The sequence below is a fragment of the Pyxicephalus adspersus genome, chromosome 4, assembly GCF_032062135.1.
Source record: "Pyxicephalus adspersus chromosome 4, UCB_Pads_2.0, whole genome shotgun sequence".
NCBI lineage: Eukaryota > Metazoa > Chordata > Amphibia > Anura > Pyxicephalidae > Pyxicephalus > Pyxicephalus adspersus.
Window position 1 is genome coordinate 30,606,458 of NC_092861.1, and position 16,145 is coordinate 30,622,602.

General features: G+C 37.5%; 1 protein-coding gene across 7 annotated transcripts in view; it reads left to right on the plus strand.

The window, feature by feature from the left end:
* The window catches only part of TRIP12 (thyroid hormone receptor interactor 12), a 64,214-nt gene that overhangs the window by 27,623 nt on the left and 20,446 nt on the right, over positions 1-16,145 (plus strand). For 4 of the 7 annotated variants that reach the window (XM_072407680.1, XM_072407682.1, XM_072407684.1 and 1 more), the window contains 12 exons: positions 8,402-8,507; positions 9,143-9,276; positions 10,761-10,844; positions 11,904-11,999; positions 12,427-12,575; positions 12,748-12,783; positions 13,375-13,470; positions 13,563-13,655; positions 13,759-13,920; positions 14,720-14,788; positions 15,158-15,323; positions 15,892-16,009. In XM_072407680.1, the coding sequence (XP_072263781.1) occupies positions 8,402-8,507; positions 9,143-9,276; positions 10,761-10,844; positions 11,904-11,999; positions 12,427-12,575; positions 12,748-12,783; positions 13,375-13,470; positions 13,563-13,655; positions 13,759-13,920; positions 14,720-14,788; positions 15,158-15,323; positions 15,892-16,009 (1,309 nt within the window). Of the gene's footprint in view, positions 1-8,401; positions 8,508-9,142; positions 9,277-10,718; positions 10,845-11,903; positions 12,000-12,426; positions 12,576-12,747; positions 12,784-13,374; positions 13,471-13,562; positions 13,656-13,758; positions 13,921-14,719; positions 14,789-15,157; positions 15,324-15,891; positions 16,010-16,145 lie in introns of all 7 variants that reach the window. The other 3 variants (XM_072407679.1, XM_072407681.1, XM_072407683.1) reach the window with 1 other exon arrangement.

A 16,145-nucleotide genomic window follows, 5' to 3' on the forward strand; every position in this document is an offset into this window, starting at 1 on the left:
ATTGTTTGAAAAATAATTTTTATTGAAAAATTCTAGGGCAGGTACAGAAAAGTCAAATAGTACACTTCTGAGATCAAATATTACAAATACAACATTGACATAGTGCGAATAACATGAACGGTGTGGATTAAAACCCTGGAACCCTTGGAAGTGCAAATATCCATTACAGCGACAAACTTGAATAGACAAATTAACTCAAGAGAATGTGTCAGATCAGTTTGGGATTGTTGCAACAACCTGGTACATTCAACTGAGGTGTAGAACTGAATCCAATGATACCACGTCTAGGTGAATTTTATCAGCTCTATTGCTATCAGTGAAGATCATACCCTCCATGCTCTAAATGTCTGTAACCCTTTTCAGCCAGTGTAATAGGGTCGGTGCGGTATCACTCTTCCAGCAAGCTGGAATACAGGCCTTTGCCACATTCAAGAGGTGTCTCGGCAACGAATGCTTGTACACCTTTTTGGACAACTTGGAAACATGCAGAAGGGCCAAGGCTGGTTTGGCTATCCTGGAAAAATATGTAGAATTGTACACTGAGCCTCTCGGTATCTCCAACATGTATCGTCTGTAGGAGGAAAGCCCTTAAAGTTCAGCGGGTGTCATATACCAGCGGGTAGCCAATTTGTAATGGGTCTCCTGGTATCTGTTGTACAATGAGGCCCTGTGACAGAAATGTAGCAATAACTCCTGCTGCTCATCAGTAAATTGCATGTTTAAATCTGCTTCCCATTTGGCCACAAAATCGGGAGAATTAGGGGTGTGTATCGCCAAGAATGTCTGACAGACGTAGGACAGTGTACCTCCCAATTGTTTAGCAGCACATAGATTTTCTAGGGGTAACAGCGATCGTCTAAAATTCCTAGGTTGTCGTAGGGACCGTAGTACATATGAAAGCCATAGGTTGCTCCATTGAGACAAAGGGGGCAACTCCTTATCCAATTATAAAGTGCACAAAGGAATCCATTCTATGAAAACATAGAGCTCTGTAAACACCGCTTTTACGCCACATGTGGTAAATCGTGTCAGAGACACCGGGTGGAAACTCCGGGTTTCCTAGCATAGCAGATATTGGAGAACAATAGTTATCTACTTTTTGAGAAACAAAAAAATTTGAAGGCCACTTTTAGGGTTCCACCAATCAGCAGGTGTTTAATCACCAAAGCTATAACTGTTTCAGGGGCCCATAACAGTCAGTCGGGACAGATGAGCAAGCATTTTCCAACTGAACCCACAACTTGGCATCACTATTTGTGCACCAATCCTGTGACCTGGACAGGGGGACAGCCTGATACAGTACAGTAGAGGGTTTGGGAACACCATCCGGCTCGTTGCTGAAGGGAGTCTCAAGACCTTCATTCCAGTCCGTGGGGAGCCCAAATGCCAAACAAACTTTGAATTTTGATCAGGACGTACAGAGAATTTGGGTCAGTACATGTATGGGGAGGGCTTGTAAAACATACAACAGTCTGAGCATCACATTTTCAGTATATTGCACCTGCCGAACCATGTGAAGCCCAACTGTTTCCACTTCTGAAGGTCTTTTCTAATTTGGTTGAGTAAAGGTAGGAAATTGAGATCAACCACACGTGACAAATTCACAGCAATCTGGGTACCCAGATAAGAGATAAATGTGGTTGTCCATTTAAAGGGAAATGATTTGTCTCTGTTTAACAGCAGAATAAACTCCATAAATGGAGGAGAGCCATTTAGAAGGCTTTATTTTCCTGTCGCTCCCACTTTTTTCTACAGTGCTGGTTTCAGACTCCAGAGGCCAGTGGTGTATTTATAAAGCTCATTATGGAACTAGAATTAATGCAAAACATCTTTGGGAGAAAAAAAAAGAATTAAAACTTATCTTTTTGTTTTTCTCAAAAGTTGAAAATATGTTATCCAAATGCTGCTAAGGGGACTAATTTAAAGGGGACTAATTTAAAGTGCCCTACTGGGTTGAGCTTCAAAGGCAAGAAGTCCTCATTACACATGGTTGTGATCTCACCTCTCCCTGAGTATTAGATCCTTGAAGAGGAAGTAAACCTAAAAACTTTTATCCCACAGGGCAGTCGATCTGTCCAGAGTGTTCTTCCATCGGGTCCTGCGTCGTCCCTTCATCCGTCTTTGGGCTATCTTCTCTCTGTTCTTCCGGGTTCTTCCTAGGTCACCCAAAGCAGGTACAAGATCGGGTGACATAGATGGAAAAATAATTGCCGATCTCGCTGTGCCTTCGTGAGATCAGCAATTTCTTTCTCTTTTGGCGAAAGCGCCTCCTGGGATGCGGTGACGTAGGTATCCCAGGAGGCTCTGTGCTCTCCTTCATTCTCGATTGCCTAGGTGACCAAGAATTATGGGGGCAGTGCTGCACTCTGTAAAGTAAATTGAAAATTCTGAGATTTTGTATGCTTTAAGGACTGCTCCACCAGTCTTTCCCAATATGCTCCTTAATATAGTATCTCTATAATATCTGTGCCACATGCACAAAAAAGCCGTGGCCAAATGATTATCCACAAGATTTACACAAGAAGAAATTGGATGAAATTAGAACTTCTCCAATACAGTTGCTGGATAAAATTGAAAGTTAATCCTAGAGATGATATCCTGTAATAGAAAAATGACATCACTTCCCTCCAAAGTAGGCACAGTCTTCTTAAACTCAGAAGTGAATTAACAAAAGTATTTTTTTTTTTTTTTTTAAGTTGGTTATTTATATCAAAGGTAAAACCACCCATTGGCTGCTCAGCACTGCGGATCCTCTTAGGTCACAAGTTTTGGAAGTATTTAAGTTAACTTGAGGGGAATGGTTGACGTTAGTCCATTTCAAGCACTTGGCTGCTGGTCCTAAGCAGGTTTATATTTTACACAGAATTTGCCTTTGAAGTGGACCTCTTACCCACCAAAGTCATATTTTTATTCATCTTTAGGTGTTCAAGTCTCCACATCATGCAACATGGACACCTTGCTTTGTGTAACCGAAGGGAAATGATGGCTTTACAGAGCATCTTAACATTAGTGATGTGTCCAAGGCCATGAAAAAAGGCTATTCCACGGTGCTGCATGTAGGATTCCTGGCAGTAGATCTTTTTCCCCATTACTGATTTTACTTGTTCCTCGTTTCTGTTGTTGTTCCTTGTTTCTGTGTAGCAGTGGTCATCTTGGTGCAAGAAAAGACATTTCTTCTATATGTCAGAGCTGCTACCTTTTACTGATGATCTCGTTGGTTAAATTTAGGAATTGTCAGGAAAGGTTCAGAATGAATGTGACTAAAGCAAGAGGCATCCTACATCTCATTTTTCTCTCTAAAAAGAAAGACTCATTAGTAAATGCACCTCTAGCAGTTAACCGGCAAAGTTGTGTGTTTTTTTGTTTTTGTTTTTTGTTTTTTGTTTTTTTTTTTTTTTTCCTTTTTCAAGAATTATATATAAAGAAAGCAACATAGGACAGGCCTTTCCCTTGTTACATATTTCTGGTTGCCAGCCTCAAAATTTTTATCAAAGTAGAAAAATGAGGTGAAGAAAATGTCTTTTTACTGGCAAAAAAAGAGGTTTTTACTTGTAATTTATAGCAAGATATACACAACCTAAAGGCCAGCGATAATACTAGACAAAGTTCTACTTAAGAGATACATGTAATTGTAACAGATATCAATAAGGTATGTTAAATAAAGGCTGTCTCTGTTCCCAATGCGTTTTGACGTTTGGCTTCCTCAGGGGAGGTAGAGACATTAACTGGTTTATAATATAACTGAAAAATACATAATAAAAAATGTAACAATGTAAAGTAACAAACCAATATGTGGTGTATTAAGCCTTTGATATGTGCTATATTAAACTTAAGTCAAAACTAAATTATGGTTCAAGATACAAAGTAGCACACAACCAATAGTATATTCAAAGTATATTCTAGTGTATTCAAAAACTAAATCCTAATTAACATGAGCTCTATGAATGTATAACTGGTAAAGTGATAATGGTAAAAGGGACTCCCTTGAGATGAAGAGAATTATATGAAGTTGATACGTTTGGGTTTAAAGTAGTGAAAACGTCTTATTGTTGACCCGGGGGTGAAGAGTGGTGTTCTCAAATAGTATGGGTTCTAGGGTAGGGAAATATACATTTTATTTGCATATTTAGCTGAGTGTAAATATTCTAAGATGCATTTGTAGGTATAATATATGTAAATACATTTATAGTTTAATGAGTAATTCTGAGTTTTATCCTCAAACATGCTTTTATTTAAAACGTAAAGTGCACAGCTGCTTTTCATGTGGAATTGAAGCCAAAAGTTTTAGATTTATCCAATTGCTTTAAGTTTCTAAATTCTTTAGACGATTGCAAATCTTTTACTTTTTGAATTCCAAGCAACTTTAAACACTTACAGCTTGCTTAAAACACTGAAATTTTGTTTTGATCAAATCAACTTTATTCAGTAGCAGTAACCATTTAGCCAATGCAATTTTGGCAGATTCAGATGTCTTTTAAATGGGTCTATACTTTTCCTATTATCTTTTACCTGTTCCTACATATGAGCTCATGTACAGCTGGCGAGTTGACTAATTGCAGTTTTGCCCCTGCACGTGTCAAAAATTACCCATACTTTACAGTGTGAGTAAACTTGGTACTGATGCACTTCCTGCAAATAATGTTGAAACTAGTTATTATGGGGCATGTTTGTAAAGGAATTTCAGTTTTAAGTGCTGCCAGCCTAAGCATTTTGTCATCCATGTGGCTGGAAACTTCAAACACCAATATCAAGCTTTTGTCTGTTTTGTACCTCTCTCGGTTTGGGAAGTTATTGCTTGTACAAAGCTAGGATTACACTTTTCATTGTTTTCTTTGCCTGTGATGGCAGAAAACCATGATTACTTCAATAGAGCTGAGAAGATGAATGTGATTGGCTGCAATAAGCATCACAGGCAAGTCTGTCATCTTTTCCTTATCAATAATTGTTTATTAACTTTTTTTTCCTTAAATACAAAAAAGCAAGAAAAAGCAAACCAAGGGTCAAAAGTAAATTTGAATGATTGGGTTTGGGGAAAAACCACATGTTGAGAACACAAAGAGGTAAGCACAGTTACAGGGGAAAATGGTGGGCCTGCAGAAGCAATGGAAGGAGCAGAAGAGTGAAAGGAAGAAGTTGGGGTGAGAACAGGTATAGAGAAAACAAGCAGAAAAAAGGAAAGATGGTGCTGCAACAACTAAGTTTCCCGTGTGCATTCTTGTTTCAACAACAATTTACAGAAAATGTTTTATTCCCCAACCTGATTTTCTTATAAACCAGCACTTAGTAAGAGAATCTGGAATACAGTATGTAAAAAAAAATAAGTGCAGTCTACATTTACGTTATCCTATCTGTGCTGGGGAAATTGGTGGGTGACAGAAGACATACAACTAATAAAGAGGGCAGGAAAGGTTTTCTTTTCCTCTCTGTGGGGAATTCTGATTTCAAAAAAAATTTAAAAAGTTATAACCAGGTATGTCTTGGCCTGGATATAATATGGAATATTGTTTTAGAAATGCGGAACTACACCAGACTAGTCAATATTTGGTCCGATCAATATTCTTTGTACCAAAAATTACTTTTTACCAAAATTACTTTGTACTAAAAATTACCAAAAAATTTTTTTAGCGTGTCTTACATAACCATCACAGCAATAGTTTGTAGCTCATTGTAAGTCACAATACTATGATGGTGTGATTGATGGATGATGTGATTTGCAAGAATTAACATAATGTGCAGGGGGAAAAAAAGTAAAAAGTTTCACTGAGCAGTTTCATTTTAACATTCGGGTTTTAATAATTATGTTTCTTATATCTGTATTTGTTTCTGGCTTCCTTACTGGTTTTTACAATATGACAAAAACCAGTTTTACAAAATAAAGTTTTCTGCATATCCAAAAAATAGCAATCAGTCTGATCTCCATTGGATGGACAGAAGTATCTGTTTCTAGCACAAAATACAAGGCACTTCCTCAGAAGTTGGTTTTAAAGGTTCCTGGAGGGAAAAGCCATTTGTTAACCTTTTTAGTGTGTGTGCATTCATTTAAAAATATGTTGTTAAGAATTAATATTTGTTTCCAGTGAACAGTTTTATAGCTGGAAATCTGGTTGGACCAGGTAAAGTATTTTGACTCAGAGATGGTAACAAACATTCTTTTCAGGTTATTAATGGTATGTGGCAATAGGTTAGTTAGTCTTATGGAGCCATCATTATCATAGTCGACATTTATGGGTTTGTGACTTAAGTGTTTCAGGATTTATAAAGGCTGCAAGGCAACTCTTCACATTTTTTTTCTTTTAAAATATTTGCAAACTGATCGTACCAAAGTTTTAAATAGTGTTGTGGTGATAATTGATCTCAATTTGGTTTGATATCTCTTCCACTATAATTACAATTCCCAAGGCTAGTTTTGGTGGAAGCTCATTGATACATCACCACATCTTTGGACTTTGTGGGGAATAAGGAGACCTGGGGGAATACTCAATGAAAATACAAAACCAGATGAATATCCATGCAAGCTAAAATGTAGGCAAAGATTGTGTGTGTGTAGCAGAATATGTAAAAATGTCATGAAAAATGTTACAAATACAAGTCTGCAACAACCGCTGGGTTGGTTATGCATCACCTTTTATATTTTACGAACTTGGGGATGGATTAAGATAGTTAAGGGTACCTCTACTTAGAGATAACACACTATAGATTAGATCGGCAGACTACTCAACTACTCAGATACGGCCTAGCCTGTAGTTTGTTCCGGCCTAACGCCCCCTGGCCGTTAGGGGGGGGGGGGGGGGTGGCAGTTGCCCCCCCCCCCCCATTTACCATGGCCGACGTGGTAAATGGGGAAAGCTTCCTGAGGGTAAATTCCTCTCCTCCGCAATGCATACGCAGGGGAGGGATTTCACTTCAGGAACCATTATGGCGGGTCCACCCTAGTGTGCTCCCACCCACCCCATAAATGGCCTAGTGGCCATAAAACTTTGCCGACCCCTGCTATTGATGGTCCTGAGAGGACATTTTAATTTAGTTAATGTCATGAAATGAGCATGTTCAACATAGTATACGCAACAGTAGCTGCAGCATTCCTGATTTTACAGAAAGCAGGCACTTTACCAGCTTTTGTTCACTGATGGGTTACCATACTCAGTGATGGTAGCAATGCCCATACTCTACGATCCCTGTTGCCTTCTGAATATAAAGGGTATTCCTTTATTGGAGTTGTCTTGGTTCTGTCAAGTATTCCTAGACCACCTGCTCATTTGGAGGACGTCTTTACTCTGGTTGTGTTAGATACAGATTTTGCAGCTGATATCTAAATCCAGAGCCCACAGACATGATACTGTGCCTTCCTCAGCAGTCTAGCCATGACATTTATTATACAGTCACCCACGTGATAGGCTCGATCTTACACTTTATCTTCTACTTTATGCTCTAACTTCTCCTCAACCATACTATGGCTAAACGGTTGATTGCTTGGGCTGGATGTCTGTGGCTCCAATCTTTAGCTGTAATAGATTAATGAAATTCTCCCATATTCTGTCACCTATTAGTCCCTTTTCTGTATGTATGTGCTGGCCTTTGCATTTAAAGTATTGGACTGAGAAGATCAAAGGGTACTCCCCTTCAGTGGAAAAAGGAACTTGCAAGTCCTCTCGATTGGTTACTTCTTAAAATGTTCTATGTCAAAAGCAGACTTATTTGAACTTCAGCCATGGCTGCCACCACAAAAATCATGAACAAATAGAGGGACAAGATGTGTGTTATTTGTAAAAATGACCAGGTGAAATTGGAGAAAAACCCCAAAAAACATAAAATTAGTACTGCCACCTCTTCTGTCATAGTTACTTTTTGGTTCTATAGTTCTGATTTGGCATACTTTGTGCTCACTACATATACTTCACTATATAGTATTGCTTTTTAAGTTGCCTAAAAAGTCAAAAAAGGTTTTTGCAAAAAAAACAAACAAAAAAAAAAAACCCTCAATAGTCTGTATCAATCTGAATAAATCTTACTTGACCTTTGTATTGTACAATCTATGGGAAGTTCTTATGTAAGCATAAAAGTGCTATATACATTTTTAAATTTAAAAATGGGTTATCTCTTAGTAAAAAAACAGGTGCCTCTTAGCAGATCTAGCTCTTGGTTCAGCCCTTCTCTTTTTTTTGTTTTCATGGTTCTGTTAGGAAGTTCTACTTACGTGACATATATTCTGACATAAAGTTGAACAAATGTGTTCATCCACTCAAGAAGTGCAATATTCTCAAATGGTAACGTAATTGCCACATTGCCTCTTATCCTTTTTTGAAAGTTTTAAAGTATACTTTACTGTACAAGAACATGATTTGTGGAAGCAAGTGAAGGGGTTATATCTAAACTCTAAAATCCAATATTTATTTGTTTTCAGACTTAAGGAAATCTACTAAGAAGCGCAGTGACTCGCCACCCGCTGAGCTCCCCAGCCTGCGGCGGAGCACACGACAAAAGACCACGGGCTCCTGTGCTAGCACCAGGTATGCAATGCATCTTAGTTTTTTTGTTATTGTTAGTGAGGCAGGTGCAATGTGTACGCTTGTATATTTTTATATATTTTTATTTATTTTTATATTTTTATTTATTTATTTATTTATTTATTTTATTTATTTATTTATTTTTATATTTTTATATATTTGTGTATGCTACCAAAAGTTGTATCTATGATTGGCCTTCTTTGGAATTTTAACATTAAAAAAAACTCCCAGTCTAATAGAGGAAATAGACGGTAACTGTATAATAACTAGTTTAATGCTTCACCATTTACAGCTTACTCCTCAGTATGGTATTCAGTACTCACAAACTGGTTTAATTCCCATTTCCTTTTTCTGGACATCATCATGTGACTTTTGTTCTTTGCTTTCAATATGGTTGATATTTGCTAGTCTAGGTCATAAATTCAATGTGAAGGGTTATTAAATCTGTTTCATTATGGGTATGGGTTTGCAGTCACTAAGTACATCACACTACCAAGTTTGCATTGGTTAGTGCAGTGGGCCCCAACTCTGATAGAAGTCGTTAAATATTTTTGGTGATACGACACATCTCCGATTTTTAGTATGACATATTTTTAGACACATCTCTCCGATTTTTAGTATGTTTTCTTTTTCCTCAGTCGGCGAGGCTCTGGCCTGGGCAAGCGAGCAGCGGCTGAAGCTCGCCGACAGGAGAAGATGGCTGATCCTGATAACCAGGAAGGTGCCAATTCTTCGGCTGCACGTACAGATGAGGCCACCCAGGGAGCTGCAGGTAATATATTATCTTTTAAATCTGTTTTCTGTAATTCTCTTTTGTAATTTAGCACATTAAACAAATGAATTGTAACATTCTAGATATGTCAAAGCCTTCTGATGCTAGTTATCAACTATTACAAATGTGCAAGCCATTAATATGTTTTTACATAGCAAAGCATTTAGTAGCACAGAAAAGGAAATTGATCTGGAAGCAATAAATTCACTCCAGCAATGTACAGTACACACTGCTCTGTCTTTCTGTCTACTTTCTTCTCTCCAAGTAATTTGATTTAGGAGGAAACACACTGCAGTGAGTTGACAAAGTATAGTGCAGAACTAGAAGTAATTACTAAAGTGCTTTTAATTTACTGTAATAGGTGTATTTATTAGGACTCGAAATAAAAAAAAAAAAAAACATCTCCAAGATTATATAGTTAGAGCACCAGAAACCCTTTGATTGTGGATTGTAAAAGGATGGACACAAATTTGCAAAGGCATAATTTGAAAGAAGATGAATGCACAAGTGCAAAGCATTCTTATCATTAGGGATGCCTTCTCCCATGTTGTCATCCAAAAAAGTCCTTGCTTAAAGATATTAGTCATAGCCCAGTTTGTAACTAACCAGATAGTAAGAAGTTGACTTTGTAGCAAAACTGATAAATTGCATATGGTTTCTCTTTTGTCTCTGGCTGGCAAAAAAGAGAAAGTATGAGGAAACGAGATAGAAAATTGGAGATGCCTTGCCAGATTTTCTTTTTTTTTTTCAGCTCCAAGGGTTATTCTTGCTTTATTGTCCACATAGTCATTTAAATGAGTATGGCACAATGTTTTTAGGCGTGGTGTATAATTGCATGTGCTTTTTAGCAGTCCCAGCCAACTCTTCTTTGGTAATAGAACCACCATTGAGATGCTAGGAAGTGATTAAAATTTTCATTTCTGGTCCATTTAAGTTCTTCCAGTCACAATAGTGCTGGGGTTATTGTATAATATTGTGACGGTTTGTGTCAGGCGTTATAGTGCTCTAGAGACTGCCCTGTAGAGGCATTTGAAATGTTTATCTAAGACAAATTCACATTAGGTGGCGGTGTCATAGTTGCCATTCCTATTTGTGTATTACTTTTTTTTTTTTTTTTTCAATAAAAAATTTTAAATCAATAATAAAAATTTTATGTCAATAAAAGGTATGCACTCTTGTGGCCAAAAACTGTGAACTTTTACTGTTGTAACTTTAGTGACCAGAAATGTATTAAATTAGCTTGACACGCAGAGCCTTGAGTGTCAGGTGTGATGTTGCCTATCAAAAGTTTCATGTTACTGTAAGACTTGGATAACATTGCAGACCGATCCTGTTTGATATAAATAATTTTTTGTTTGTGTGCCATAACAATGTATATACAAATGGACAAGCTAAATTAGCTTTTAATTATATTGTAATAGCATGACTTACAACTTTAACAGGAACAACAGGCGAAAGGTCTTCATCTCTTCTCTCCCCTCCAGCCTCTAGCTCTGTAGCTGGTGCTGTGGGGATGACTACATCTGGGGAAAGTGAGAGCGATGACTCTGAAATGGGGCGGCTACAAGGTAACCACATGCAATACATACTTCCCCTTAGTCACACAGCAACAACAGATTATATGAACTGCTCTTAACTATTTTGGTGGTTTATAGTCTTGTGGAGCGTCTGCATGGATTTTTATGGCTGCGGACTTCTCCAATGCATCTTGTACAAGTACTTTATTACCAAATATACTAGTTTGTTCTAGGTTTTGCTTGCAAAATATAAAATTCTTTACAGAGTATAATTTTGCACTTCATTATAAAGTTTTTGCATGTAATTGCGTTCAATGGGGCCTAAAGTTGTTTAAGTAAACCACAGGCAAGGTTTGCTGCTAAACCCTCAGCCTTGTTTCTATTGCGTGCTCCACCAACCCACTTCTATATCCTACTTACATCTGTTACGGGAAGGGTGGGGAATTGGTAAAGGTTTAATTTGAAACAGGCTCAGATGAAAGTACTTTGCCTGCCCACACATGACACAGTGTTCTTATGTGACCTAGCAAAGCATTTTCTTTATTTTTGGATAATATAGGAAATACCAAAAAACCTAGAATAATGACACTAGAAAATTGGTACTCTGTATGATCAGCATTTTGAAAATCTTTGTAGCAAATTGAAATTGTTTGTTCCGGTCCTGTTCCTGTACAGTTTCTAATTTGTAGAACTTTTATGAAGCAGTACAGACCACATAGATTAAAAAAGCTAACATGCAAATCTGGAAAGGTCCTGCAGCACCTGCCATAGTAAAGTTGGTCATTTGTGCAGCCTAAAGGTCTTGTCAATGATAGGTAGTTATCATTGGCTAGTCATTTTTCGATGATTAGTCAGAGCAGTAAATAATTTGTTAATCTGTCATTGTGCCATTCATTGGAAATAAAACGTAAGAAATAAAGTTTAGTGATTGTTTAGTTTCATGCTCTGTTTGTAAAAAGGGTTATTTCACACATCCTAGTTGCAACAATTTAAACTAATAAATGTGTTTTTTTAGAAGCTTTTTATGTGCAGACTCCATTGAGCAGTAATCTCCGTAGTTTCATTATGATTACCTTGATATGCTAAATCAATGTCATTAAAATATTGCAGCTCTTCTGGAAGCACGGGGCCTCCCCCCTCACCTGTTTGGCCCACTTGGACCTCGCATGTCTCAGCTCTTCCATCGGACAATTGGAAGTGGAGCAAGTAGGTTTTTTCTACTCCACTTTTCCCCAGTGAAGATGAGTAAAGGGCTTACCCTTTCTCAAGAGGAGAGAGAGTGTGTGACTAGTCCTGGCTGGATGTTGTTGGGTATATTGGGCAGCATGATCAATCTCTGGTGCCTAAAAGTGGAGCTTGTTGTCACAATGATTGATGGCCTGATTTTATTAAAGCTCTAAAAGTCTGGAGAAGATGGACAGACCGGGGAACGGATTTCTTAAATTTTTTTGCTATTTATTAGGTGGCAAATATTTTCAGTCCCACTCCAGGTTTGCTGGATCACTCGTGTATGTGACTGAATGAATGTCTTTTTAAGAGACTGCTGTTTAAATGTGTATTGAGGTTGAGCAAATCAAAGCAATGTCGTAGGTGTATAGGCACATTGAGGAATGGGTTTTATTGGTTTCTGCAGGCTCCAAGGCTCAACAGCTGCTACAGGGTCTTCAAGCCACAGATGAAAGCCAGCAGCTTCAAGCTGTCATTGAGATGTGCCAACTGCTGGTGATGGGTAATGAAGAGACACTTGGAGGGTTCCCAGTGAAGAATGTAGTTCCCGCACTGGTAAGATAGAAATTGTTACTTCTAATTGTGTTCATTATTTATCTTATGGACTCTCGGAAACACGTTTGGGTATTTCCCTGCATTGATGGATTCCCCTTTTTTATATCCCTAAAATGCATTTGTTACTAAACCCAATCAGATGCAATTTTAATGCTATTTTCTGTCATTTCAGATCACTTTGCTGCAGATGGAGCACAACTTTGACATTGTAAGTACCATGGTGGCGAAACTTGCAATAGCGATTACTTTCTTTTATGTTTATGCACTTGAAATAAAATGCTTTGAGGCCCTCAATACAGGGATTGCAACATTTCATGCCCAAATTTAGCTCTACACTTCTTCACTACACCTGCAGACTATAAATTTAGATGGCAATATATCTATTAAAAAGCAAATAAAAGACTATCCATTTTTTGAGTCAGTTGTGTTTTTAAACTTGAATCAGTTTCCACATCACAGCAGTAAAATTTGCCAGAGAACAAGATTTGCTCTTTGGAAATATATTATTTCATATAATCTCTACTAGAAAGAAAAGTGCGAATTGTATTTTTCCTGGTCTGAAACATCATAAAGAAAATTCACAGAAAAGCTTTAAATGATGTTCCCCCTTAAAAATGTAGGATTATTTTTATTTTTTTGGAAAGGGCAATTTTTGAATATTTGTTTTTAACAACAAATAAACTGTTATTTTGCCTTGTTTGAGGTCCAAAAGCATTTGTACATTGAGAATTTAATTGGGATTTGTCCATGCTGCATCCTTTGTTCCATCTAAAAGTGGTTTCTTTTATTTTGTTTTTAGATGAACCATGCATGTCGAGCCTTAACCTATATGATGGAGGCACTTCCACGGTCATCAGCTGTGGTGGTTGATGCGATTCCTGTGTTTTTAGAAAAGGTAAGTCCTGTTTGTCCTAGAATATGTGACTGACATAAGGTGCATAAGGCTTGACATAAACTGTCAGATAACACTTTGCATATCTGTTTCAGTTGCAGGTCATTCAGTGTATAGATGTAGCAGAACAGGCTCTCACTGCTCTGGAAATGTTATCCCGCAGGCACAGTAAAGCCATCCTACAGGCTGTAAGTACTGCACTTATTCACTATTTTTGTTTTGCCTTACCTATTTTATGGGCTATAATGGGTAAACAAATTTGCACATACTAATAAGCTTTTCATTTTTCAGGGAGGACTTGCTGATTGTCTTCTGTATCTAGAGTTCTTCAGCATCAATGCTCAAAGGAATGCTTTAGCCATAGCAGCCAACTGTTGCCAGAGCATCAGTCCAGATGAGTTCCACTTTGTTGCTGATTCTTTGCCACTGCTGACACAGAGATTGACTCATCAGGTAGGGTACTGTTGTGTTGCTGCTGCACAAAACCAGAGCCTGAAGAATAATAATCATATTGTTGATATCCATAAAGGGATTGGATGACAAATGAGTTACTTTAATAAAGTTTGTTAAATTCAGGGCTCCTGTAATATAACCAGTACCAAAAAAAAAACAAAAAGTGTTAACATTTTAAGTGTTTTACAAAGCTTAAACGAAAATGGAGTCCATTTTACTAAACCCCCCTCCCAATGATGTGACATTTGAACCCGGGGCAGCAAATGACCAAGTACCATGATCCTTCCCCAAAAATGGTTCACAATCGAATATGCTTAAAGTATGCATTGCACATTTCAGAAAAAGAAATTGGTCTCCTCCTTTGACAGATCTGAGAAATAAATTAGTGTATTCCTCTGTGATGTCCACTATGAATACCATTTTATGTCAGCAATTTGCTTGTGCTTGGCATCTTAAGACATTTTCAGGAGGTTTTTTTGTAGGTTCTGTGCTGTTATCACGCCTTGTTTTTTTTTTTTTTTTCCCCGCTTCAGTCTGTTTCTTCCTGTGTTCTTGTCAAAAACTGATATCCTGATATACATTGGTGTGCACCTTTTTCATGGTGCAGATTAATTTGTCACTACAATATATAAATATATCTTTTTAGCCAACTGTTTCAAATAAGCTTTGTGCACAATTTGTGTAGCAGTATGTTTGCGGTTCTTCGTGGTGCTGTGAAACCATCTGGGAAATGTGTTTTTTGTTTTGTTTTTTTACTGGTGCTAAATAAGGTTCTTTTCAACTATTCATTCTTCTGTAGGATAAGAAATCTGTGGAAAGCACTTGCCTATGTTTTGCACGACTGGTAGATAACTTCCAGCATGAAGAGGTAATGCTATCAATGTACCTATTACATAGCTTCTTTCTTTATACATTTTAAAATAACCAAAACTCTACCAGATGTTAAATGATCTGCTAATTCTCATGATTCCTGCCAGGTTTGTTTCTTTTGCATACTTTCTAGGAATATTATCTCCCTAGAGCTTGGTATTTATGTAGCAAGGTTCTCATTGTTGCTACTTTTGCATGTTGTTAACCCCAATGTTATTAGTTACTTAAGATTTTAATACAACACAAACAGAAATGTGGGTGATCTTATCCAGGATGGCTTGCTTCCTGAAAACTGATTTATTAGTAATTGTTTATAGATGTACGGTAAAAAAAATGCTGATGTATGTTGTTTTTACCCATTATCCAGAATCTGCTCCAGCAAGTAGCTTCAAGAGATCTGCTCACCAACATTCAGCAGCTTTTAGTAGTAACACCTCCAATCCTGAGCTCGGGCATGTTCATCATGGTGGTCCGAATGTTCTCTTTGATGTGTTCTAACTGCCCCACGCTGGCCGTGCAACTTATGAAGCAGAGTAAGTTCTTTTAATCACCATTCACTCTTGTGATCTTATAGTTTTTGTTTTTATACATAAAATTGCTTAGATGTGGAATCTTTGGTCAAATTTTTTCAGTGTTCTGTTTTATCAAATAATTAATGCTGAATTCAATGCGGATACTTAATTTTTTTTGTCACAGGAAGGAATGCAAGGAACCAATAGTTTGCTTCGATGCTGTTATGTAAATAAGGTCCATGCTAATAGGCAGAATAAGTGACAGAAGTTAGCTCATTGGCTTAATCCTCCTTCTTACCACTGTTTGATTTTCATTTTCTCCATATCGTGAGATAATTGTATCTTTGCAGCATTCTAGAGAGGGGAGTTTTTCACCTTCTCCTATAGAACTATGACATGATAGTTTCTTTTGCATTCATGCAGTAATATTCATCTAAATTTAATGTGTCTAAGCATTTGTAGTGACATCTTTTGAATTAAACTTCGTAAAATTCAGTAAATGCAGCGCATGTGCATCTGTTTAGCAAAAACTTAGTACCTGCAGATTGTGTGCATATTCTAAACAAACCATCTTGCCTTCTCTTTGCAGACATAGCAGAAACTCTACACTTCCTCCTATGCGGGGCCTCAAATGGTAGTTGCCTGGAGCAAATTGACCTGGTCCCACGAAGCCCCCAGGAGTTGTATGAACTCACCTCTCTTATATGGTAAGTCGTGCTTGTTTCATTGCCTGTAATTGATTCGATATGTCTCATAAAATGTTACTTCCATACCCGTTACTAATTTTCAAGCCTTAGTAGTTTATCCTTTGGTTTATTAATGCTATCACATTTGGATGATGAC